The sequence below is a fragment of the Nelusetta ayraudi genome, unplaced genomic scaffold (assembly GCF_046127955.1).
Source record: "Nelusetta ayraudi isolate G7.1 ecotype Tasmania unplaced genomic scaffold, CSIRO-AGI_Nayr_v1 ptg000011l, whole genome shotgun sequence".
Lineage (NCBI taxonomy): Eukaryota > Metazoa > Chordata > Actinopteri > Tetraodontiformes > Monacanthidae > Nelusetta > Nelusetta ayraudi.
Window position 1 is genome coordinate 23,324,770 of NW_027466061.1, and position 26,419 is coordinate 23,351,188.

General features: G+C 43.4%; 1 protein-coding gene across 1 annotated transcript in view; it reads right to left on the reverse strand.

Moving 5' to 3' along the window:
* Positions 1-26,419, reverse strand: part of lig1 (ligase I, DNA, ATP-dependent) — a 50,096-nt gene that overhangs the window by 18,289 nt on the left and 5,388 nt on the right. Inside the window, exons 4-19 of the mRNA XM_076019635.1 lie at positions 25,435-25,606; positions 20,544-20,672; positions 18,900-19,328; positions 18,639-18,747; positions 17,341-17,427; positions 16,108-16,164; positions 14,424-14,482; positions 12,959-13,072; positions 12,624-12,790; positions 12,181-12,257; positions 11,911-12,002; positions 10,458-10,557; positions 10,094-10,179; positions 8,472-8,587; positions 5,936-6,031; positions 2,322-2,432 (exon numbers count right to left, since the gene is read on the reverse strand). Coding sequence (XP_075875750.1) covers positions 2,322-2,432; positions 5,936-6,031; positions 8,472-8,587; positions 10,094-10,179; positions 10,458-10,557; positions 11,911-12,002; positions 12,181-12,257; positions 12,624-12,790; positions 12,959-13,072; positions 14,424-14,482; positions 16,108-16,164; positions 17,341-17,427; positions 18,639-18,747; positions 18,900-19,328; positions 20,544-20,672; positions 25,435-25,606 — 2,001 coding nt within the window. The remainder of the gene's footprint in view (positions 1-2,321; positions 2,433-5,935; positions 6,032-8,471; positions 8,588-10,093; positions 10,180-10,457; positions 10,558-11,910; positions 12,003-12,180; positions 12,258-12,623; positions 12,791-12,958; positions 13,073-14,423; positions 14,483-16,107; positions 16,165-17,340; positions 17,428-18,638; positions 18,748-18,899; positions 19,329-20,543; positions 20,673-25,434; positions 25,607-26,419) is intronic.

The following is a 26,419-nucleotide window of genomic DNA, read 5'->3' on the forward strand; positions in this document are numbered from 1 at the left end:
GCCCAATGCAGAGCACGTTCCAAACAGTCGTGCGTGGTTTTACATTTGAGCATTCCGAGGAAAAACAGGATGTCATGGTGGTGCAGTGTTTGCACTGTCGTCTCACAGCAAGAAGGTCACAGGTCCAACCCCTGGCCCTTGGGCCTTGCCGTGCGGAGTCTGCATGCCCTCCCACTGCTTCTTTACGCTTCCTTCCACAGTCCAGAGTACATGAGCCCAAATAGGAATTCTAGATTGGCAGTGCGAGTGGTTGTTAGTCTTTCTATGTGTCCCTGCAATAAATGATCCCTGTTAAGTCAAGTGAATATCTCTCAGAAGGGCTTATAAAGATAAATAAACATTTCCCCAATAAGCCGACTCACATTTTAAACAATTTCATTGAAGTTTCCAATGTAGTAATGAGCCGTGATAATTGTTTTTTGATGCTACCAAGGTGATGCAACATCCCCATTGTAATGCTTAATAGAATCTAGCAGTTCAAAATAACTGAGCAGGTTTCTTGCCACTCAGAGCTCTGACGCGTTACAATCAGTGAGAGTCCAGACTGGAAATAACACTATGGGTGATTTTACATCTGCAGAAACAGACTTGCGTCAACGAAGGCGATCTGTTCAAAGAAGACGGCTGTTGGGGGGGGCACATGGATGTAAACAATGCAAGGCTTAAAATGAACAAACAATGTAATCTAGCTTGAATAAGACATTGAAAGCTGAGCAGTAATTAAGTATTGCATTCGCCAAGACTAAACATTTGAAATGGTTTCAGTGCAAAGACGTAGATTTCCCCTTTAGCCGAGTGAGAAGGCAGTGCGTCAGTAATCCGTTCTCACTAGGGGCACGACAACAGACACGCTGTTTGTTTAAATGCATTCAACTATAATTGAGGAGTGAGATAACTGCTCCCAATATGTTTCATATTGCTTTTCTATGAAAACACACAGTGAGCAGAGCAATTTGATCAGGCAGCATGAGCGTAGGAGCTTTGAGAAATCCAGCAATTTGACAGAACTGGACGTGGACCAGCCAGCAACACAGCAAGTCAAATTGGATATCCAATCGAATATGGAAGTAATTCTGTAACGCAATGTGTCTCAAAATGGGCAGCAATGTTCACTTCGATTTGACTGGTGGGATATATTGCAATTTTAAGTTATTTCTTGTTAGTATTTTTCCGTTGGGAGAGTGAAGTTAAAAAGCGTATGCAACAAACAACCAAAAAAAACAAAACAGTTTTTACTGATCTTTTTCTCTAATGTGCATCAATGATGAGGGCTGACACCAACGTCTTAGAAGCTGCTAATACAACACAGATAATAAATCCCATTTGGCAATTAATGTGTGACAATAATGAATCTATTTGTTTTAAGTCTGTGTGAGAAAATATTAACAGTATAATATTTGATTTTATGTACATTAATTCTCCAGTAAGAAAGAAACTTGACCTGCTAGCTGGCAGCGTTCTTCCAAATGGAAACCTACTGAAATATCTGAAGACTTCTCTTTGGGCGAGAGATCTGCAAGAGTCCCAGACAGAAATGCAAACTGCATCGTTTGAACCTTAAAGATTTCCCTCCTGATATATTCCCCGTTCTCCTCATCACTCCCTCTCATTAGTTCCCCGACAACCATTAGTGATGTTTAATTAGTCCATATTGAGTTGCGTCTCCTTGGCTGAAATATTTCATTTCGCCAGTTGTTCTAAAATGCACGAAGCACGTCTGCAAACTGTTTGTGCATCACACCAGTCTTTACAAAAGACCGCAACTGCACACTGGATCCTACAGCATCCGGCCTCGGAATAGAAAACATCAGCGCAGTCGTTTTTGACCGCGCTCATAATTACACTCCTCGGATTTGTGCTCTCATTTCCGTTTTTTCCTCATTTACAAAGAGGTCATCATGCCTACAGAAAGACAAGGTGAAGTGAGCTGTTTGCTCTAATGTGATTGGTGTAGTGGAAAGAAGCCATTATTCTGATAAAAATTGAGGAGAGAGAGAAAAAGAAACTCCACTTCGCTGACATTTGCAGTCTTGCGGCTCTTCTCTCTATGATCCATTTGAGTCTTTGGTTCCCGGCTTATCAATCTCTTTCTGCCTGCGCCCTCCCCGTCCTTCTCCCTCAGTCTGTCAGATCATTTTGTTATCCTACTTTTTCCCACCTTCCAGTCTTCCGTTCCCTCACGTTTTTTTTTTTTTTTTTTTCAGTCTTTAACCTTTTCACTCCTCCAAATCGTACGTCTACCCGGCTTTCTACAATTTTAGAATCAAAATCCTGAGCATTTCATTCCCTCCTCTCCCACAAGTAGTTCTCCCTCTTCCTACCTTTCTCTTACGAGTGGTGAGGACCTGGAAAGGCTGAATCTGCTTCTTCTCTCGATCCCAGGCCACTGCCTCCGAGTCCAGGACGCAGGAAACCACAGAGTCCTTCTTCACCTACAGAGGGAAACAGAATGAGACAAGATAACAAAACAAAAAAATTGAAATTGTGGGGCACTACTATTCAAAGTAAAAGGGCAAATTGTTATATTTTTGCCCGACATCAGAGGATTGTCTTGGAGTAAATACATCACTCTTGGAGATGTTAAATCTTTTTAAGGATGAACCGGGAGCCTTTAAAAAAAAAAGACATTACGAGCTATCAAGTGGAAGATGCGCTCAGGCAGTTCCAGGACCTACAGCTGCCCTCAATTTGTTGCCAAATGCTTTTGCAAGTGAACACATTAACATTTTGCCACACTACATTTATCGCAGCTCTTGACTAAGCATGTCTTTTGCTACCGTCCCCTCAACTCTTTGGAAAAAAAAAAAACAAGGCACAGAACAAAAATCCCTTACTGCCGATCAAGTTTGCACATTGTTCACAGAGGGACGCTTCCAATCAGACATTTTGCCCTCAACTCAACAAACTGTGCGCATCTGCAAAAACACTTGACGCTGTGCAGCACACAGCAAAATCACACGCACTCATTTTGGCCGGTGAAAAAACATTTACGGACAGATATAATTAACCGTAGCTGGAGCTGTTTGTTTTTTATTTTCAATGTGTCAGAGGACGTGCTAATTGTCCGAGCGACCAAATCCAAGGTGTCTGAGCAGCGTCGGTCAGTCACCAACACTTTGGTTGCTAATTTAGAATCGTCACGACGCTTCAGCATGACACCAGCAAGACGGTGTGAGATGTTCCCAGCTATCTTAGGGGCATGAGGGACAGTTTAGAGAAGAAGATTTACAAGGCTTGATTGGGTATGTACTTTGTTCAGGATAATGTGCGGACCAGCTGATGTCTCATTAGCACCAAACAGGCAGCAGTTAAAACTATATTTCGAATCGATAAGACAGCGACAAAATTGCTAACAATCAATTTTTCTGGTGCTTTATTCTTATGAGCGCTGTGAGATGATTTTGCCGATGAGACAATAGTAGCAAAGCCAAAGATAATTTTATCGTCAAAGCAAAAGCAAAAAAAAAAAAAAAAAAGCTTTATGCTTCAACAACTTCATCGAAAGCGTTGCAACAAAAAAAAGACTGGCAGGTGAAAATTGCGACTTGGTTTTAAACTCAGTAATCTGCTCAAACCGAGAACGCAGGCATCGCAGGAAAGAGGGTGAGGCTTAATTTAGAAAGTGTAAATGAAAGTTTTTCGAAGATGGCGGATGTGTAATAGTGTTAAAAGACAAGACTGAGGAGGGTAGAGACTGTGGGTGAAGAGACAGAAGTCAGCTGACAGAGGAAAGAGGGAGAGACTGAGGGGTGAGAAGTGAGGGTGTAATATGGAGAGTGAAGATGCAGAGTTACCAACAGCCAGTGCGCAAGTGTTAAAATAAACTGAGAGGCGGACAGAGTGGAGTGAGGAGACCCAACCAACAGGTATCAGAGAGACGTCATGAGGAGAAGCAGTGCGGGATGGTTAGACATATCAAGCTGACAGGTGTAGCAAGAGCGGGCAGCCGGGTGAGCGGTCTGCTTCAAAGGCTCTCCAAAGAAAATGGGGAGAATATAAAATAAATGTGAAGGGCTTGAAAAATGGCAAAAACCTTTTTTTTGCATGCAGAGAGAGAAAAGAGCTGGTGATGGTAGCATACCATCATGGTCATCATCATCATCATCCAGAAGATACAGTAGAAATTGCAGGGTTCACACAACTGTATTTTGGGATTTTTGCCATTAGTGACCTGTGTTTTCCCAACTGGTGTGTCATGGAGGTGTTTTAAGTGGGGATTATAATATATATATATATATATTCATAGAGAAAATGTTGGGCATTTATTTTGCAGGACACACAACTCAATTCAATCAATATTTCCAATAATCCATTTAGCATTTTTATTTTCGTGGAATAAAATTGAGTGCAGTGGAATAAATTTGAGTCACAACTTCATTATAAGGAAAAGAATGTGAGTCCAATTGAGAACCACTGGTGTAAAGAAATTGTTATTGAGACAATGAACAGTTGGTCACCAGCGTCAAAAAGTCAAGAGTCAAATTAGGTTGGCCTGTGGAGCATCCAGGGGCATCTTAGGTGCATTCTGAAATTTCAACAGAGAGCCAAATACCCTGGAGGTAAGGACGACTGCAACATGGGAAAGTGATGTGTGCAGAATATCATGTGTTCAAGGCTTTTCTCCGACCCACCGCTCTTCACTTGAGCCTGTCCGGGTTGCTATTTCTGTTTTAAATCAAGTAATAAAGTGTTTTAAAATGGATTCTCGCAAAGGGAACCATTAGCAAAAGGCGAGGGCTTGTTGGAATTCATCAGATTCATTAGTTTGCCATCATGGACCTTGGGGGAATTTCTTTTTAATTTTATTGACGTTTCAATCACTGCAACGTATCAGAGGCATTCCTGAAAAACAAGCGCAAATGAGCCAGAAGAGAGAGAAGACGTCAGCCCACGACTCAGGTAAAAAGCTGCTTGGCGGGCATCGAGGCGAGCGGTCCCACATCACCCACAGGCTAACTGGCAACCCTCCAGCTGCAGCGGACGTCTCTCTCGAACCTCAGGCATGCAGGACCAGGGGATTCTTAAACTATTTGTGAGCAGCAGCACCATTTCCCTTTAAAGGTTCAGCGTGTAATATTTCACACGAAGAAAAAAACTGCGACTTACAAGACTTGCATTTTAGATTGCAGTGTCTTTCACTCTCCTTCCCTCTCCTGAGCTAGCCAGTGAACTATGGTGACCTGCACACACAAACCTGGATACCTCGTCCACCTTCTTCTTCGTTTATGCGAAGATGCGAGCATGCACACCAAATACGAAACGTGCTGTCAGGCAGCTGGATTGTCCACGCCAGGCTTCACTAGAAGCATGGCGATGCAAGATGGCAGCTAACTGGGAGCAAGACCCTTGCTATATGCATATTCTTATATATGTTTATATATGAGAAATGTTGTAAGGGTAGGATAACCAAATTACTTTTATCGTTCTGGAATTATGTACTTATGGCCAGTATATTAACCTTTTACCAATATTAAAAAAATCAAGTCAAAATCAAGTCAAATATTACACACTGGACCTTTAAACAATGAGTAATTTTCCCACCATCACCAGCAACATGGCTCCAATACAAGATAATGTCACCATCAAAATCACCTTAAAAGCAGAGTGGGGTTTTTAGTGGGGGTGTGTGAACTTAACAGAAAAGGCAGTTTGAGATAGACAATCAAGTGACCAAATAGCTCTTGTAGAGAGGTTTCAAACAGAGACGGATGACTGCAGACGGGAGGGGGGGGAGGAGGGGAGGGTGGTGCATGGAAAACCTAACAGATGAGTGATGGAATGAGCAAAAGGGGCAAGAGGAAAGCGAGCGAGTGTGATGAATGTGTGCAGTTGTTCCTGGCGTCGCCGTAAAAGCCCTCATTTGAAAATCACAGCCGCTCACGCCGGCTCTCCCAGGTGGCCGGGCTGCGGCGCTCCCTGTGCTCCTGCCCGTTACCTTGGGAATGCGCGAGATGATATCGGGGTATTTGCTGGTGTTGTCTTCCTGGTTGCGGCTGAATATTCGCACCTCGCCACTCTCCAGAATGTGAATCTGCAAAGGCAAAAGACCAACAACCAGGACGCAGTGTAAGGATTACAAACACATTTCAAACTGAAGCAATGTCAACCATTATTTATCACTCGCTTCAAAATTTTTATCTATGAATCTTTTTTGCAGCTGCTCTCACAGTTAGACACAAATTAACATAGAGATAGTCCACACAGATGGTGGCTGACAACTACAGGTGCGTTAACCAGTGCTACTGCGGGATATTTACATTGTGCACGTGCAAGTGTGTAATGGAATATGGAGAAGTCAGGCTGTGAGCAAAGTGGTGGTTGCGCTGCAGAAGCTTGGAAACTCTACATTACAGAAAAACAAAATTGTCATTCTTCCATTCAATACGCTTGGCGAGTGAAAGAATGAGCTTTGAGCGAGGGTTTAACATCTCCACTCGACTGAGCCGTCCTCTCATCTCCAGGTAGACTGTTCTGGCCTGCACCTTGGAACATCTGGCAGGTTTTACCTCATCTTACCTCACTGCTGGAGGTGCACAATTCACACAGACATTGTGGCGACGGGTTTAAAAAAAAAAAAAAAAAACTGAGTGGTGATAGCTTAAAACTGGATCCTGCAAATGACAGGAAGCCAATAAAAGGAGAGCAGTAGAAGAGGAAGAGACGAGATCCCACCACCTGTTCCAAAGTCAGAAGGCCTGCAGCCACAGAGTGGAGGCAAAACATGATGGAGAACTGCAACAATCTGAACAAGGAACTCATTTGGAGGGAGTCGGGCCTTCATCGCCCTCGGAGTCCAACTCAACAACTTACAACAGCAGTTAAGAAGAAGAAGAAGAAGAGCGGCTCCATTCTCAGGAGGAGCCATAGACTTTGACTCCCAGTCAGTATAGAGTTACTAAAATGCAATTATCTATTACAAAGATATCCAACGAACAATCAAAAAATCAATTTCAACAACCATTTAATGTTTTCTCCCACCTTTGTAATGACAGTCATTTTGTCCTAATTTGCAGAAAAATATTGAACCAGATTTATTTTCACAAGTCAGTCTCAGTTTTGACTTCCTGTTGCCACCGAACAACAAGCTCTGTTGAGAGGAGATCAAAGAAAAGCACAACTTGTTTGATTGACTCATTAGGAAACAATACAACAAAGAAGGTTGATTGCGACCACAATTTGAACAATTGTTTACACAATTTGTTTTTCTGTTCACACACACACACACACACACACACACACACACACACACACACACACACACACACACACACACACACACACACACACACACACACACACACACACGGGAGCGTTTTGACTAAGTTGGTGTGTCGTGAGTCCCCCTACTGGCGGGACAAGGTAATGTTCTCTGCAGTGAAACTACAGAGAGACAAGGAGGAAGAGAGAGAGGGGGGCACGAGGGGGGGGGGCGGTGGTGTTGCAAAGCTTCCTCCACTCTCCTCATCTCTCTTCCTCTGAATTCTCCTCAGTTCAAAGGCACTTTTATTGGCATGACAACCCAAAATTAACAATACAGCCGCAGGGGCAACGTCACAATCTCCCTCTCTTCTCCTCTTTAACGTCTCTCTTGAAAATTTCCTCAGCATCACTGCCGCCGACTCCCTTTATGTCTTCCCCTTTTATGTGCCTCGCTTTTTTGCCATCTCCCGCCTCTTCTCTCACCTCTCACCGTCTCCGCCACCAGCCCTCCCACTCCTCCTTTCCATCCACGCTGACGGAAGTTGCGCACTCGGCCCTCAGGCGGGGGGGGGGGGTCAGAGTGGTGGCACCGCTGCTGCTGATGATGTTTATCAAATCCACAATGCCAGGCCCTCCATGTGTGCACAGGGACTCCTTCCTCTCGCAGCAACAGTCAGCGAACGGTGAAGCCTCGCGATTGGAGGAGACGGAGCCGAGAAGGTCTGCGCATAACAAATGGAGCAGGCGTGTCGCTCTGCGCCGGACACAATGCTAATAGGCAATTGCACTCTGTGGCTCTGTCACCAACACGAGTGTCGTAATGCTCGAGATCGGTCTTGGTCTCAAGACCAGTTTTTAAGAGTCTCGGCCTCGTCTCGGACTGGGAGGACTCTGAGGATTTCTGAGACCAGTTGACATTCAGCCAACACTGCAATGACAGATAGTCACAGAAAAGAATCCAGCTGCTACCTTGTTAACATTACACCTTATTCCTATTTCATTTATTATTTAATTTTATAGAGCAAAGTCGTTTTTCCAAAAATGGTCCAATATAGCTGGCAAAGCAGCAAAATATAAAAGAAAATGATTAAATGACACCTTGCAGCTGAAAAGAAATGTTGTGTTCCATTTATATTAGAGAGAAAACTTGGATTAAAATCAAAGATATGTTTAACATATGTTATGTGTTGTTATTTTTCTTTGATATATATACAGTCTCGATACTCTTTAGTCTTCTTGACGACAACACACACGCACACACGCACACACACCTGTGCGCGTTCTCCGTCGTATTTGTACTCGCAGGTGAAAGCGGCCTCGTCGAACTTCTTCATCACCTCGCCGACGCCCTTGGTGGGATGAGCCAACATGGGTCTCAGCGGGACACCTGAGAGAGAGTAGAGGTGGTGAAGGAGCGGTGGAGGGGGGAAAAAAAAGAAAGGCGGGACCGCATGACTTGGAAGTTTCCACGGTCGCGCATTTTTCACGAGCCACATCCGCCGGAGAAATGAGCCTGGAGCGGGAAGAGCTCGAGACTTACTGCCGCAGGTGGCATCTCAGAGTGGCCGTCGAGCCGCTGCTGGCAGCTGAGGAGAGAGGCTGTTGATTTGTGCCCACCCCCGAGGTGTCCAAATGACCGGTCCCTACACAGCATTCCTCTTTCTTTAATTCTTTATTTCTTTCGGAACCACAAATGTAGCCGCGTTTATATTATATGATACTCGCACGATACCTCGCACGGTGTCATACATACATATATATGTCATCTACCTTCACATACAGACAGGTAGCAGCTGCATGAGCACTTTACTCACACCCCCACCCTGGCCTCACCACCCCCCAGGCGTGAGGCACTGACTGGGACTTCTGGGTCCCAGCGATAAACAGACAGCCTCGTACGCTGCAGCAAGCGCGCAGTTTAATTTGATTTGTGTTTTTGGGGCCGATGGCATTAGACACCGAGTCAGTCTAGTAGAGAAATACATTTGTCCTCCTTCCTTGTTGTTCTTTGTGTTCATATACATACATGTATATAAAAATATATACACACACACACACACATTTTTATTTTTATTTTTTTAAAGTCACAGGGACCATGATTTGTTTTATTTATTCAACTACTTATTTCAATTTGTGTCGAAAATGAAATGATTAGTTCACTTCATTCCAAGTTGGTACTTTTGAAGTCGTTTTGAATGAAAAGGACATTTTGTTTGGGAATGTTACAGTATTATTGCCACAGTGGCCTGACCAGCCACCAGAAACAGACAAAAAAATCTTAGTGGCCCTTTAAGATTTGTATTGCAGTGCCCCTGATTTAGGTTAAAAACATAATAATGAGAAAAGAATAAAGTCAAAGGGGGTTAAAGGGAAAAAAACATTTAAGTGCTGCGTCACACAAAAGAAGAAAAGCTAACAAGCTCCTTTAAAATGCAACTCACAGAGTCACATGGGGCAGGTCAGAAATATGTTACTCTGCAGCCCCGACAGCCATCACTTGTATTTCAGAATTGATGATTAGCGGCTGGAATAAATGCATTTTTTTTTTTATTTATTTGTTTTTACTTCCGGACCATAGCGGGGCCAATTTAGTTTCCCAGTTCAGATAGTCAGAGTCAGACAGGCAGTGGCCAGCTTAAATTATGAAGTTTAAACTGGCTCATCCCTGAGCCAAAGCTCCTTATCACCAGTAGCTTGACAACAGTGTAATTGGGAGCTAATCCTCACTTTGGCGCTTTTATCTTTTATCTTTGTGATAAATGACTCAACTTAAATAACTGACTCGCCTCCACTGCACAGATCGATAAACGCACACACACACACGAGCGCACGCACACACACAAATCAGCATTTTTGATCTTCTAACCTTCCTCTCTCCTGAGTGGCTTCTTACCTGGAGTGAGCTTGCAGTGTTTGGGCAGCTGGTCTATGCCCTCTTTCAGCAGAACTGGGATAATGACGTCGTAATTGGGCATCTCGCTGTACGGCAGAGCGTGTAGGAGGAGGAGAGGAAGATGAGGTGGCATCCAAGAGGAGGCGGTGGTGGTTCAGTGTTTTTTCATTGGGTGGGTCAAAAAACAAAAAAGAACAAATCAATATCTGGTGGAAAATGAAAGTGAGCCGAATGAGAGTGAGAGAATGAAGGACGCGGCTTAAGGGGGATGAGCCATCGCAGTGATGCTGAAGAGAAGCTGCTGTAAAGTGCGATGAGGCGGTTGTTCTTTTTTTTGTTGTTGTTTGTTTAGGGTTTCACTTACCAGTAAGTCTGTTTGAGAATGAGACTCTTCTCTTCGATCCAGGCCCGCCTGCTCTCGGCACTCATCCCTTTACCCGCATCTATCACTGCGGGGGGGAACGCTATGAAGAGGACGGAGGGGATTCAAACAGATCTGTGTCAGCTTTTCAACATTTGTCTGACCAAAATGTGTTGATTGCGAGTTCAGATGGACTTGAGAGGTTTTAAAACTCAAAGTGTTTGTGTGTTTGTTTTGTTATCACCATTCTTTTTAATACCGTATCGTTTTAGTCCCTCTCTGACTGGAATTTTAAAACTGCCCAATGAGCTGTTTTGTTTCCAACTCCAAAATGAGTAATTGGATATATACACATATGTTTCTTTAACGGCTGTACGCTAACTTTTTCAAAATAAATTATTCACTGCAAAGTTCTGCTCTAGACCTGTGCAGTTTCTGCTCTTTGCTGACCTGCCTGATTAAATAATGGTCAGCTAACTAATAAATAAATAAAAATGTTAAGAAAAACATTTCCAGAACCAGACCACAGATCAATGGAAATTACCCAACAGCGCCTCTGGTCTAATTAAGTCTTATTAAAGCGTACCTCCAGTCACAAGCAGGCCACGAATACTAATAAGTCAGGGATGAATTTATTTAATAGGTGTCGGTGCGCAAGAAGGTCAGGTCCGTGCCGTCCCCACTTCCCCCGGATAATGATGAAGTGGTGCCAAAACACGCAAGCCAGATAAAACACAGCGGCTGGTGTTTTTCGCTCGTCGTGTCAATCCAGCGTTCTTTTCAGGGAGATGTCTCAACATTAAATGTTTCAGCCACCCGAGCTGAGTGCAGCAAAATCCGCACAAATGCCAAACAAATGCAGTGAGAACTCTAGAAACTAAATTACCAGCTCTGACATACCTGTGACAGCGGTTAGCACCTGTAAGGTCCTTGGACACCCAAATAACTGCATTTGTTACAGAACTTGTGGAGGTGTTTTGATTATTTCTATGTTTTCACCAACCTAAATATGGTGGAAATACTTCCAGAGGCCAATACTGGGCGTTAAATCAATCTCTATATCAATATCAAATTTGTAGAGGATGTAAAAGGTCCAGTCATGTGTTGGCCTTATGATGTGGAAATATGAGCAGCAGAACATTTAAGTGGTCGTCATTAGTGGACTGGACATAGCTGAATGTGGATTTTTATCAGATGGCAGCAGGTTATGTTGCAATAAGTATTAAAAGCCGCATTCTGAAAGCCTGCTTTAGATTCCACAGAGGTAAAATGAATCCTGAACTGTGACTTAAATGTAGTTTAAATGTAGCCTTAGCAAGGGATTCAGAAATAGTAGGAGGGTAGCCTCACGGTTTAAAAAAAAAAAAAAAAAAAATTCTTTGTTGTACCTGTAAACGCCCATGTCAGATAGCCTTTGTGTACAAGTGTAAAAGCTATTCCAGAGGTTGGAGATTACCTTGACCAGCGGGGGTCAGGCACACAGCCTGGCTGAGGGCTGATAGGACGCTCTGCTCGGCCAGGCCGATCCTCAGCTTCCCAGCTAAAGACCTGTCCAGGAAAATCAGAAAAGCGGCCCATTCAAACACAGCTACGCACACTGGATGATGAAGTCATCACCGTGCCTTTGTGTTTGTACCTGCGCGGATGTGTGTGTGTGTGTGCGCGCGTGCGTGACACACTCATCCGCGCTGTGCCTGTGACGTCTGTGAGAAAGGCGTTATTTTACCTGACGATGTAGCGGGCCTCGGAAAAGCGGCACGCCACAAAGAGGCCTTTGATGATGTCGATTTTCTTATTCATGGCCTGAGGCAGGTAGGGGGGAAATTGCGATTCCGAGACGAGGAGCGCGGGGAGACAGAATGCAAAAGAGAAAGACTGAGGTCACCAGCGAGCATAAACTCATACACTTGAAAAGAAACGAAAAGGGAAGAAAGACACACGAACTAGCTGGATAAAAAAAAAAAAAAAAAAAAAAGCAGTAATTGCTGAAAAGATTCCTGCAACATGAGGAATTATTTGTGCGACGCTGAGAAATTGCCTCTTTCTTCTCAAGCAAAAAAAAAAGCCTGTGTGCCTTCTTCTCCGTGACCTCACTGATGAGACGGAATAGATGTAACAAAAAATATTTGTCCGTTTCTCTCCTAATGAAAATGTTATTGTCTGGCTCACCGAGTTTCCACTCATGCTGGCAATTTCCTTCAATTTCCTGAACACGCCCCCTGCTGTTAGACTGGCCGGTTGGAACATCATTCGCTGGTTGCTACGCGAGCTCTCCGCCACCAGGCCCAAGTCTCCTTTCTCCTGCGCCTCCGCCTTGACTTTGTCCAATTGTCGCCCTGGAAACGACAAAGCAGACGGTAAATGGTGGCACGCGGCCGGTGGCTGGCCGCCTTCACCATTGATTAGCCCAGATGAGGCGGCGGCGGTCTGAGAATGCGCGACTTGAGTGTTTGGGTGCGCTGAAATGCCGACGCCTCTGCCCGTCTGCGCCGACGCTCTCTTACCAGTTGCTTGAGCGACGGCCTTCATCAGCACCGTCTCGCCGACGCCCAGCTCCATCCCCAGGTAGGCGGGACCCAGCTGGTTCAAGCACAGGTAGACGCAGCACAGCAGGTCATCTGGAGGAGGAGAACAAACGCATGTCGTTTAAAGACACTGGATCAACATTAACAGCCGAGCACAGGCGTGGGGAAACCTTTTGGCTACAATGGCTTGTAAAATGTGCCAGAGTGGCTGGAGCAGCAGCAGATGGTGGAGTGTTTTGGTGAGCCACCTCAACGGAGAAAAAAAAAAAATATCATGGGATGTTATGTAGAAAATGTGCTTTAATGTCAATAGAAAATGAACAAAAGCAGTTATAGCAACATATGCGTCTTTGACGCCCTGCGATATTTAGCTCTTTATTGAAATGACTCCTAAAACACTGAAGAAATGGATGACAGGATGACATGCAGCTTTTTTATGATTTACTATAACTATCATTTGTTCAATTTCGGCGGGCCGGAACAAAAAGCTTAAGGGGCCGCATATGGCCTCCAGGCCGTAGTTTGCCCATGCCTGTCCTAGCAGGCTGACCAGCAGTCTGTATCAACAGGTTGCCAGGCTGCTAAACAAACAACCTGGCCCCCTTTCCTTAAGTTTAATTTGAATCAGTCACACAAACAATAAATAAGACATGTCCACATTTTTAACAGTGTCATCGAAAAGAGAAATTGGGAGTACAAGAGCCACAGGCAGAAGTATCCACTTATTTTAAGCCTGTCCTATGACAGATCAAGCTTCCCATCAGCATTTTTTATAAATCCAAATCAAAAAACAAAGACAAAATCACGTCTGATATGATATATAACCGTTTCAGAACTCAATATTGGCATTGTTCCAGAACAAAACAAAAAACACATACAAATGTCTTTAATTTCTTTTTTTGGCCTTTGGTATCTGAACACACAGACATCTCTTCAATTATACTTTGTTTCTTGAGAACAGAAGAATCTTTGGCAAACTGACTGGGAGTAAATGTGATTTAGCTGTGCATATTATTTGCATTGTTTTATAATATACTCTCATTTCACCCATGCATTCACTATTGACTAAACCCACCCTCTCAATCCTCATCCTGGCACTGAACATCAGCATATGAATACATTTTTGATTCTGGGCTCTTAATTACAGTTATTGTTATGCTTGTGGAGCTACAAACTAATTTGTGTTGTTGTAAACAATGGTAAGAAAGGACTACCACCACACACACACACACACACACACACACACACACACACACACACACACACACACACACACACACACACACACACACACACACACACACACACACACACACACACACACACACACACACACACACACACACACACACACGGTTGCCGTCTCCTTGACAGAGCGTCAGGCAGCCGGCTGCCTGCGTAGCTACATCAGCATGCATTATGGCGGTGATGAAGCAGCGTTTACCTGGAGAGAGCAGCAGCACGGAGCGGAACAGGTTCGACAGCGTCTCGATGTTTCTCAGCCTGGGAACAGAGAGGGAGGAAAGTGCTGTGGCAAAAGACGACCAGCCAAACGTGTCTGTGAGTTGGTTCACTTTGGTGAACGCCAGCGGGCTGAATGTTAAAAGTCACACAGGGTTGCAGCCCCCAAAATGAACACAAGATGTAGTTCAAGATTTGGGGCATGGTGGATTTGTTATTTCTGGCAGGAAGACATTGGAATGAGCTCTTTAGATTCTTTAATCTGAGAAATATTTCTTCCAAAAGTCCGAGGGTGAATTCCAATTCCTCCCTCAACTCTCAATCTAAACACTCTGCCTCAAGAACGTGCACTACTTTCAACATTTCCCGTGACCACCCTTGGCTGTAAGTGCGATCCCAGTAGGGCCATTCCCTTTGTTAATATGGATGTGAAGCTTATGTAAACCACTGTATGATCTAAATGTAATCTAATATTTATGGATTTTTGTTACCTCCTTGCTCCATGACATTTTCTTTTAATTTTTACAATCTTATGTCAGTTGCCATGATGGCTCTGCTGCTGTCAGTTTTCTTCTTCAGGGGTGGTGTCCCATTACTAAATCAGAAGACGGTCCCCGAACACTTGAATTTAAGAGGATAATTAAATTGAAAGTTGAGCTTGAGGGTTAAGGCTGAAGGTTAAGATGGAAATTAGGATTTGGCCTTATTTTAGGACCCAGCCCAACAACGCCTTGGGTCGAAGGTCAGAGACCATGTTGCATTTGTAATGTTTCTTGTCCATTAATGTTGTTATTACGCGACTTCAAACCCAAATCTGACCCCTTGGCACAGAGGTCAAGACTGCTAAAAAAAAAATAATCACAAAATGAAAAAAAATGGCAGTTGCGTAGTGTCACCTAAAAACACTGACAAAAAAAAACACCCTGTGGCCTCTCGGAAGGTCGTAGGAGGATGGAACAAAAACCCAGGCATTCGTCTCATCAAGACCTACAATTGACACTGACGCTCCTGACAGAAATTGCAAAAGAAATGCGCAATTTGCATATATATGAAAAAAAATCATGCAATTTTTAAAGCCTAAAAACTAAAAGTACACACGTGTTGTCGCCTTCAAAGTTCAGTAAATGGCATCCGACACGCTGATGATCAAAGTCACTGAGTATTTTCTGTGCTGTGGGGCCCTTTGAGCCCGAAAACACAGCTAGTACTCTTAATTCTTCTTCATCTTCTTGGTTGCGATTGCATTTGAGCACAGGAGTTGCAAATCCAGCCATTAGCCAGCATAAAAAGCTGCATAACTCAGTTAAGTGATTTGAACAAATTCAAATATACTTTCCTTTGCATTACAACAAGGGTGACCTTCTGGTAAAACGTATTCATGTTCCCCATGCAAAACCCAGAAAGCGAAATCCAATTTCCTCGACTGTCCCGGATGGCCTTGTGGACACGCGTCTAATTACATTCCAGAAATTCCCAGCAGGAAACTTAGGTGCAGCTGAGCAGTAATTAGGCATATAGTAAACGCTTTGAACGGTGCACTTCCCACTTCACCTCAAATGGTGCTTTTTCCTCATTTCATCGTTTTGATAATGAACACTGCCTCCTCCTCCTCCTCCTCCTCCTCCTCCTCCTCCTCCTCCTCCTCCTCCTCCTCCTCCAGTCCTCACCTGCCAGAGTCGTCCTCTATCTTCTCAAAGGTGCGGGCCACAGCCAAGTATGGCACTCTGCAGAGAGATAAGTATGTAGTCAGCTCAGCCGGCACAGGAGCACTAACATTGACATTCTTTTTAAATATTCACTCTTCCGCCAAGTCAGTCATTCAGCACAATTAACAATTACCACGAGAATGAGCTTCGATTTGATGCCACGCTGCATCAACAGGCTCAGCGGACGCAGCGTGGCAAGTAGCTCATATTCTATACAACACCTTCATAATTAAATCAAACAACAAGCACTTTTCTCTTCCCTTGCGAGTGAGCGATGGCTGTGTTTCCCATACATGCATTCATCAGCGGCAGCCTGCCACAATAAATTATTACCTGCATGTGCAATTGATTTTTCTATTTTTGGCACTGGTCATTCGTCCTTGCTCTGAGGCTGATGGCTGCACTTCCCTCGTCTGTGTGCCTGCTGCCCCCCCCACCCTGTACTTTTCACAACAATCTTATCTATTTTTAAAATGCACTCTGGCAACATGCTCTCGGTTGTGTTGCAATTGCAATTACTCACAGGGGTGGTGAGACGAGTGCTGCTCTGAGTTGCACTGTTACAATACATAGCAGAGCAGCTGCAGCCTGCTTCCTCAAAACAAACACTGCATGTCGGGCGATGCTGTCTGCATCACTCGACATCACTTTGCAATAAACTTTACATCAGAGGTGTCATATTGGTCTTATGCAAATGCAGCTCACTTAACAAGCACAGCAACATTATCGGTACCCAGACTTGACTCATAATTCAAGCAAAAAAGCACTCAATGAACACAGAACTAATAAAAATCAATATTTTTCTGGAATAAAGTTGTACAGGAGAGCTTGTCGACATGTCGACAACAATTATTCATCTATTCTTAATTGTTCTGAGATACAACGTAAATGAAATGGACCGATAGTGACACTTATTTAATTACGCCCCGACATCCTGGCATCAGTCAAGGATTAAAAACAGGTTTAAGGTAGCAAACCAAAATAAGGTTAAGACGGTATTTTACAGTGTTTTTGTTTTTGTTTTTGACCTTCATCCCCCCCCCTGAAAAAAAAATGCAATATGCTGTATATCTTGTTAGGTTACATATTTTCCAGGGGAAACAATAAAAGTCACAGGAATTCCAGCATCGGCAGCGTTAGAAAAGCTTTGTCGAACTTGGAGAGGTTGACATGTGCTGAGGTGGCTGGACTTACTTCTGGCCCTGCTTCCAGCAGGCGTCGTCCACAGGATGGTAGTGAGGCTTGGATGGACAGTAGTCCGTCGGTCCGGGCGAGGACTCACTGAGGAGAAGCACACAATGAATAGGAACTCAAAGTCAAGGGGGCATTGTCTTACATTGACAGTTCAGATTACAGTGCACATGTTATGTAAAAGTTCATACAAAGATAGAAAACTTGGATATTTCACCTGTGGTGAATGTTGCGGAAAAATAAAAAAATAAAATAAAACAACAGCGACTTGAGAAATGAGTTTCACAGCAATATCATATGACATTTCTTTCTTGCAATAAAAGAATATAATTTTGCCAACCTCGTTACAGCCTTTCGAGCAATTTGTCAGTTTTTTTCAATTTCTCACACTGGGTGCAAAAAGCTACAGAGTCAAAGAAAATATCAGAGCCTGCATTTATTACAAGGAGACCTTTTTGTGTATGCAACGCCTATCACTCCTACACAGTCACACACGAGGCAGTGATAAAAAATAAATAGTAAGGGGGATGAAAAATGCATTTCCTTCCACGGGAGCTAAAAATACCCGGTGGCGGGAATAGTTAACGCAACCTCAAAATGACAAAAGCGCTGGCAATCTGCTGCAGGTGATGATTTGCAATTGACAATGTAATTAAAAGCAAGTGAAGCTTTGTGGCTCAAACGTATGATGACATAGTAATAGCAATAGAACATAATGATAAATGATACACAATAGGGGTTCACATCTCGTCAGAAAAGCTTTGTGATTCAGCGTTGTGTGACTTTACTGAAGTCCGTATAAAAACGTATTAAATAACCAAAGTTGAGTTTGAGGCATGTTTCTGTCTCAAGTAGTCAGCACTTTCACTGTGCTTAACCTGCAAATGTCAAGTGTGTACAAACACCACAGAGTGATGAGACTGACTGAAGAGATAATAAAGAATAATAACAATGAAAAACAATACATTGCTTGTGGCTTGTAGAGACTTATGTTCCTGTTACTCTGTGGTGGAAAAAGGTTTTTGGACACCTTATGCATTTATGATACTGAATTGAGAATAGTTGTCAAGTCCCGAGGTGCAATTTCTCAGACAATGGCCTTTTCCCACACATCTACGCAAAGGACAAGAATTCTGCAGTTGTATCTTTTTGTCAACAATATAAAATTCAACACCTTCTGGAAGACAAAAAAATGGTAAAATAAAAAGAAATACAAAATATTTCATGGCAATATTTAGGACGTTGTGATAACAAGGTGTCCAAAAACCTTTTTCCAAACAGGAACAAACCACTCCTGTTACCTTTTGGTGTCTTTGGCCTCCTCTTTTGGACTCTTCCTCTCCACACTCGTCTTCTTCTCCGCCTCGCCGCCGTCTGCCTTCTCTGTCTTGACTGCAGCTTTTCTCGGAGCTATTTGAAACACCACATCAAGAGGTGGGTTAACAAACTAAAGCAGGGAGGACCACAGGGGCCAGATCACGATGAACCCGTTTTGCCCTTTTCGATGCAATGAAAAGATTTTTGAGAATTGAAGGCATTGGTCTGTGCAAATCTCTCCTCACCAAAGAAACTGCTAATGGGGCTTTTTTTGGGCGCCTCCTTATCTTTCTGCTCAGTTGCAGTTTGACTTTTGGGGCTCTCTTTTTCAGGTGGCTGGTCCTTTTCAACCTTCTCCTCCTCCTCCTCCTCCTCCTCCTCCTTGGCGGCCGTGGGCTCCTTCTCATCACCTCTCTTCTTCTTCTTCTTCTTCTTGGCTTCATTTTTCTTTCCCACAACCTCAGCTTGTTTTCCCTTTTCACCACAGCTCTTTAACGATCCTTCTTCTTCCTCCTCCTCCTTCTTCTTCTCTTCTTCTCTTGCCTGTTCTTCCTCTCCTCCTCCTCCTCCTCCTTTCGTGTTCTCCACCTCCCCCTCGATGCCGTTAGCCTCAATCACTGTCTTTTCAACTCTCTCCTGCTTTACTCCCTCTGCCATGGGTTCACCGGGGTTCCCTGCGCAGTGAAACAGAGAAAGGATTGAAGTCACTCAGGAGATAAATGCCAGCAGGTTGACTCGAGGGCAACCCTGCTTATTTGTGAGTCCATGTTTGAAGATGGCTTTCAGCGGTGCGACCTCTCGCTCAGAAGAATGCTACGGGTCACATTTTTTAAAGTGCCGTTTAAGCATTGGACTGTCACAAAAAGGTTAAAAAAAATAATAAAAAAAAAACTGCAGTTGCGCCTCCTGTTGCAGCGCGTCCCAGCAGAAAGAACTGAGGTCATCAAACTGCACAAAGAGGGGAGACGTTTAAAAAAAAGCTTTCGTTTTCTCATCACATTAAAATTCATAATTCAGGGACCAAGTGGCAACACTTGCTCTTTTTGAGAGAGAGCCCATTTTCCATTTTGCAATGTGTCTGTCTGTACAATCACTAGTGCAAATATTGAGCTGAGAGCAGTGGGAGGAGAGAGGGGGAGAGCAATGTTTCTTAAAACTACCACTTTAAAAGTTTCTAGTCTGTGGAGACCCAACAGTTCGTCATCCATAGCGCTCGCCAACCACCCATCAATGACACATTTATAATGCACACAAGAAACACTCAGATATAATTCAATATCCTCCTCCCACTCCGGATTAAAATGCTAGGTTGTTGGTCTAAATAATAACTAATCATAATAATACATCTACATACATCTAATAATACAAGATCTGCCAAGCTGACAGTTGTTTGCTTCCTCACCACCTTGTTAACAGATAAAAAATAGGCAATCTGAAAACTGAAAGTGAACTATTAGGTAACTATTTGTGACTGTAGCAACATGTTCTTCAAAAAACATGTCATTTGTGGAGGGAAATTATGTTCTGGAAGGGAATTTAGCATTGGGACGGTATTGGAATATATGGAGAGTGTTTTCGTCTTGGTCTTAACGTACAACTATGTTAATAATATTAAATAACATGAAAAAAATTGTGGCGTCTCTGCAGTTCCGTTGGAGTGGAGTTTTTCCTTCTCTTGTCCACTTATTGTCTGCCAGATTCAATGTGCACGCAGCATTTTACGAGTCATCTTTATGTTTTGCTTATAGCCTCAACCACAGTTAGTAATTCTTATCTTACTCTTATGCCCCAATTACCCCCTGAATTTGTGCAAACTGCTACAGTAAGTTCTTTATGTGATGTCCAGCCTCTTGGCACAATCTTTGCTGAGACTGGAAGAGATGGAGTACCTCCGCTGCCTGGGCTGCTCTCCACACGGGCTCGTTTCTTTTGCTGACCCTCAGAATGGGCCTGCTCCTTCTGGCTGTCACTGCCGCTCCTGCTCTCGTCGAGCTTCCTCTTTGGGAACATCTTCCTGGCTGAACACAAAGAGAACAAAGAGCGGCAAGAGTTAACGGAGAGGATTTAAAACACATATACACAGCATATACATATTTAAAAAAAATAAATAATAATAAAAAGAGTCATCCTTGCTACTATCATGCTGATCACGCAGAAAAAGGAGGAGATGAAAACAGGAAATCTTTGGGCTCTTGCTTCGGATGTAGGGCAATGAAATAAAAAAGGGGGCATCTCGCATACATACTTTGCTAATGAAAACACTAATTCCATCCTGAAAGATATTATGCAGTGCAGCGGCTTAGAGTAGCAATGTAATTTCCTCTCTAATTTTATGCAGCAGTAGCGCTTGAGGGTAAATTTAGTTTTGGTTCCACATCCGCCTCCGCTTTGGCCCTCTTTGGGACGGCAGCACAGGTAGCACTTCTGAGGTTGTTCTTATAGATTTAATAATGAAAGCATTAGCCCAGGACATTAGGAATGCAATTCCTAGTCAAATTAGAGTGTTACTTTAATGCAATGTTTTCTCCAGCGGCGACAGTGGCGGGGGAGCTTACCGGCAGCTACGCACCACCGCCTAAGCAAAACGCAGCAGTCATCAAATGGAGATGATGAAAAAGCACGAGGCACAAAGACGCGCGGAGGGAACAGGAGATGCGGGAGAGGAGCACAGGATGCAAAGCCATGCTAGAAAGCACAGCTTTAACCAAGCTTCAACTGGGGGGGGACAAACACTCAGTCGACACCAAACTTCACATCCCACCACTTGCAGTTTTATACACTTTATTTTAGCTATTAATAAAAATGGTAAAATATTAAAAATGCTCTCAGACTTTAATGGCGAAAAAAGCAGCTCACCTTCATACTCAAACTATCATGAGCAAAATACAACGGAAGACAACAGCAGTTTTCTTGCGTTGACAGTCTAACTGAGTCCTTGAATCAAAAAGGAGCGGCGTAAACACCATCAGCTATAATCACAATCAGCAGCAATCAGCTCGTTTTCCACGCAAGCACCGTTTGGCAAATTATAGGCTGCAAAATTCTACCGAAACGCACGGAGATTGGGCTGACTGATGAGCAGGGAAGAGCACGACCACAGACGATAAACGCCCTGGTCCAGGGGTGGGCAAACGTTTTGACTGGTGGGCCACTGCCGGGTTCTAAAAGTTGACAGAGGGGCCGGAGCAGGAGCAGATGAATGGAGCGTTTTGGTGAGCCACCTCATTGGAGGAAAACGACATCCCGGGATATGTAGAAAACATGTGCTTTAATGTCAATTGAAAATAAACAAAAGTGTTACAACAAAATCAATGTCTTTGAAGCCTCACAGTATTCAGCTCTTTATTGAAATGACTCTTAAGACACTGAACAATTGGATGAAATACAGCTTTTTTTTATGACTTATTTACTATTAATATAATTTCTTCTAAGATTGGCGGACCGGATTAAAAATCTTAACAGGTCGCTTATGGCCCCAGGGCCGTAGTTTGCCCACGACTGGTCCAGCCTGACAGTCATCAGTCTGTTCACTCAAAGTTTGGGCTATTGCTCCATGGCTATAATGTGAGACCTGTTCACACAACAGTGGTATTAGACCATGAAAGTGGGGCATTTAAGAGGAAGCGTGCGATGGTAATTTCTTCATTCTAAACCCGTTGCACTATTACCGTTGGCTCTTCTACTGACAAAGTGAGGTGGTGAGGCAGCTGGAATAGCGGAGTTACAGCTGATGTCAAAGTGAAAACTGTTGAATCTCAAGAGGAACATAAACAGGAAAATGACAGAGCTGAAAGACAGAAATGTTTCGGGCCAGATCCACAAAGCGATTGCAAAATGACACCACCTTCTATACAAAAATGCTTCATTGGAAACAACTCCAGATCCACTAGGAGTTGGCACTCACGTCTGCACGCACTTTGACAGACGTAAACAGCGCCAGCCAAAACCAGGCGCAGTTTAAGCCTGTCAAGTGTTGCTGGCGTCAGAGCGACTCTCTCCTCCCTGAAGAGCTGATAATGAGGTGCGTGTCTATATAAAGAATATGATATACATATACACGCACACCTTTTCATATATTAAATAAATAATTGTATTTATTTATTCATTAAGAACGCAAAACATCGATGAGTTACAAGTTCACTTTCACCTGAAACCTGCACTTACTCGATCAGATCAGCCATAAACAGCTACAAATCACACTCAGGTGGCAGTTGCTATAAAATATATAACACAATAAACAATACATATGTCACAGCTCTGCCACCCGTTTCAGTACATAAACGTAGCGACGCGCCTTGACTGCCTTCCGATCATAACCACGGTCGTGATGGCCGGAGCGCACAGGAACGCAAAAGGAGCGCCAGAGTTTCTCTTTGTGAAATTGGACCAATTAAAATGATTCCAATGTTCAGGTTCCTTCGTGCAATCAACCACACTTATGTTCATATTGCAACATTTCTGACGTGTGTTCAGTTTTGCGTGTGGTCCACCGTTTATTAATGTTCGTGTTGCCGTTACTAAGGGGCGAACATGTTACACTTCCCCTTTAAGAGGACGACAGAGACCCTGGAAAGGTCTCTTTTGTCATTTTGGGAGAAAGCCAATACAGTGGTCCCTCGCTATAACGCCCTTCATCTTTCGCAGCCTCTCAGATTTTTTTTCATGTAATTTTGCATGCTTTGTTTCCTTTTTCACAGCGTACAGTATGAACGCACATTGTGTTCGGCGTCCTGATTGGCTAAGGGAGAACCGCACATGTGTTCTGCGTCCTGATTGGCTAAGGGACTAGGGCTGGACGATAATTCGATAACGATATATATCGATCGATAGACGTGTGCTGCGATAGGAAAAAAAGGGTTCGATAAAAAGTTCGATAGAAAACGTTTCACTTCCTTTTTCATCATAGCCAATCATGTAGCTTAATATTACGGTCATTTCTTCCTCCAACCAATCGCAAACACAGACACAGGTATGCTCCGTCACCAAGCCCCGCCCCTCTGAAACCACAACAGGGAGCACCTGTAGAAAGACACCGCAGCAAGGAGAGGCGGAGGAAATCGCCCCGAAAAAAGGTTTCAGTCGCTCACCAGCACGGCAATATTTCGCCTTCTTCAAGTCCGACAAAAAGCAAACTGCGGTCGTTGTTTTGCCACCTAAACCAGTCGCATCCGCAGGAATACGAGCTCTGTCGCCCGCGCCGCAGCTCCACGTCGTCGGAGGAATCCGCTGACAGCGCCAGCGCCAAGCAAGTAAAGCAGAACAAACTGGACTTCTTGCAGTAAATACGACAAAGCGTCCAAGCGGCATAAGGACATCACCCATGCAGTAACATGCTTCATAGCGAGGGATATGCTGCCAATAACCACCGTTGAAAAGCTTGGCTTCAAACAGCTTCTCGCCACTCTTGACCCGCGATATGAAGTTCCCGACCGCAAGTATTTTTCAAACACAGCTCTTACTCGTCTGTACCACGAGTGCAGGGAATCAGTGCAAAACGAGCTGTTATCCGTTTCTTTCTACGCCACAACGTCGGATCTCTGGTCGAGTTGCACGTTCGAGCCCTATCTCAGCCTCTTTTTTAAAAAAAGAAATAATAATAATTCAGTTGTGTTTAAAAAAGGTGGTTCAATAAAAGTTTGAATTTGAATTCAGTGCTCGTGTGTTCTTTATTAAAAGTCGGACATAAAGTAATAGTATAAAACATCCAGCGCTGCAATTAAAATATGCTTTAAACTTTTTTTTGATAATTATCGATATCGATCAATATGATTTTTTTTTCGATATGCTTTTTTTCTATATCGTCCAGCCCTATTAAGGACTGTACTTTACTACACCATTGTCAATCAATCTCCTCCGTGCAGTGTCTCCTGTACAGTACAGAATGCGTTCGGCGAGCCAGATTTACATAAATGTTCACGTTTGTCCTGGCGCCGCGGCGTATTCACCGTCAGAGGAACTGTGATAATAAGTGATAAGAGTTACTGGTAATAATTTCTTATGTGTCAAACCTTCTAGATTGATCATTAAAATTAAATTTGTTAAAAATGTTTGGGCTTGAAAACAGGTTTTGATCTTTGGTTTCATTTACTAATATTGTACAAATATTTTTTCAATCGCGAAAGTTTGAACTTTTAACTAAGAGAGAAATGTGAGAAAATGTTAATGCCTGTCTGAGAAAAGTGTATAGAAGTGTGTGCTTAGGGGTTTTACGGCTTAAAACATGTATAATAATTGTAAAAAATAAAGTATTCCATCAGAAATTCAACTTCTGGTGATTGAGGTGTGCACGTTGTCATCCTTGTGACGATCTATCGCATGGTCAGGTTACTCAAGCCCAATTTGCATTTCTGACTCTTCAGGTGCAGCATTTCTGGGCGTTTTCGCGCCTGCATATCATTAGCGCAAAAACCGTTTGTGGATACGCCGCAAAGGCGGCGGAAATTACCGCCGCAAACTTGCCACATAAAAACACCACAATTTACCGCTGCGCTTCATTCTTTGTGGATCTGGCCCTTAATGTGGGTGTGTTCAGATTACAGCGACTTTCTGTCTCTCTCCCGCTCCTGAGTTTGCCAGTGAACTACGGTGGCCTGCGCACCCAAACCTGGATAACTCGTCCACCTTCTTCTTTAATTCTACTGCAATTATATACTTTTATTAATGTGTTAACGGGCAGTGTATTAAGCATTAACCAACATAAAAACCGGAAATCAAGACAGATATTACACACTAAACTGTTAAATCATCATTGTAATCGGGGTAAGGCACACACACACTGACCAGTTTTGCGTTTGACAATTCCAGAGGGTGAGATGGAGTTTGGCGTGCCGGGGGTCCCGGACGAGACAGAGGAGGCCGGGGTGGCTGGGGTGGCTGGAGTACTGGGGGTTGCAGGTGTGGCCGGGGCTGGCGGAGGAGAGAGGGGGGTGGGCACCGCCTTGAACACATCGTCCTTCTGAAAAAATGCAAACAGTGCTGGTATTACAAAACTGCCTGGTTTGAGAATCAGCGCCAAGGCCATTCTGATGCATTTTGGGTTGTGCATGTTTCCCAGTTCGTTTTCAAAATCTTATTTTGTGACTCCACAGTAACCAACCAATTGTGAAGTCCTCAGAACCTAACTAACCCTAACATTTAACACGCAAACTTGAGAGTGTGGAGCCTGAACATCTGATTCAATCAATCAAGACCATCACAGATTATTGTTGCAGGGTTATTCTGCAGCTTGCTTTCAAGGAGCTCTTCAGTAAATTAAACTTCTCCGGAGCTCCAGCTCCCAGTGACCTTCAGTGTCTGAGAAGCTGCCAAGAAAAGCAATAATGCAATAAGCTACCAGGACAGCTACTTACTCTGTCATAACCTGTGGCTGACTCACTGATAAATCCTGTTGTGGTTTATTGCAGCAAAGAGAGCCAAAGAAGTAAGTTGCATTATTAAAGTGATAAAAATTTCTCCAAAAGTATATATATATATATATATATATTAGAGCTGTCAGTCGATTAAAAAAATTAATCTGATTAAGTAAGTAAGTTAACTCACGATTAATCGCATATTTTTTTTATCTGCTCTAAATCTACCGTAAACTGATATTTATATCATATCAACATGGGAGTAGGCAAATACTTGCTTTCTGTAAATGCAGCATGTTTATTCGTGTTGGAGCAATGACAAGTGCTACTAACAAAACAAAAGCATAGGGTAAAAAAAATAATTATAAACTCAAGCCCAACAAAGATAACAGATGGGCATAACTGTAACATTGCAT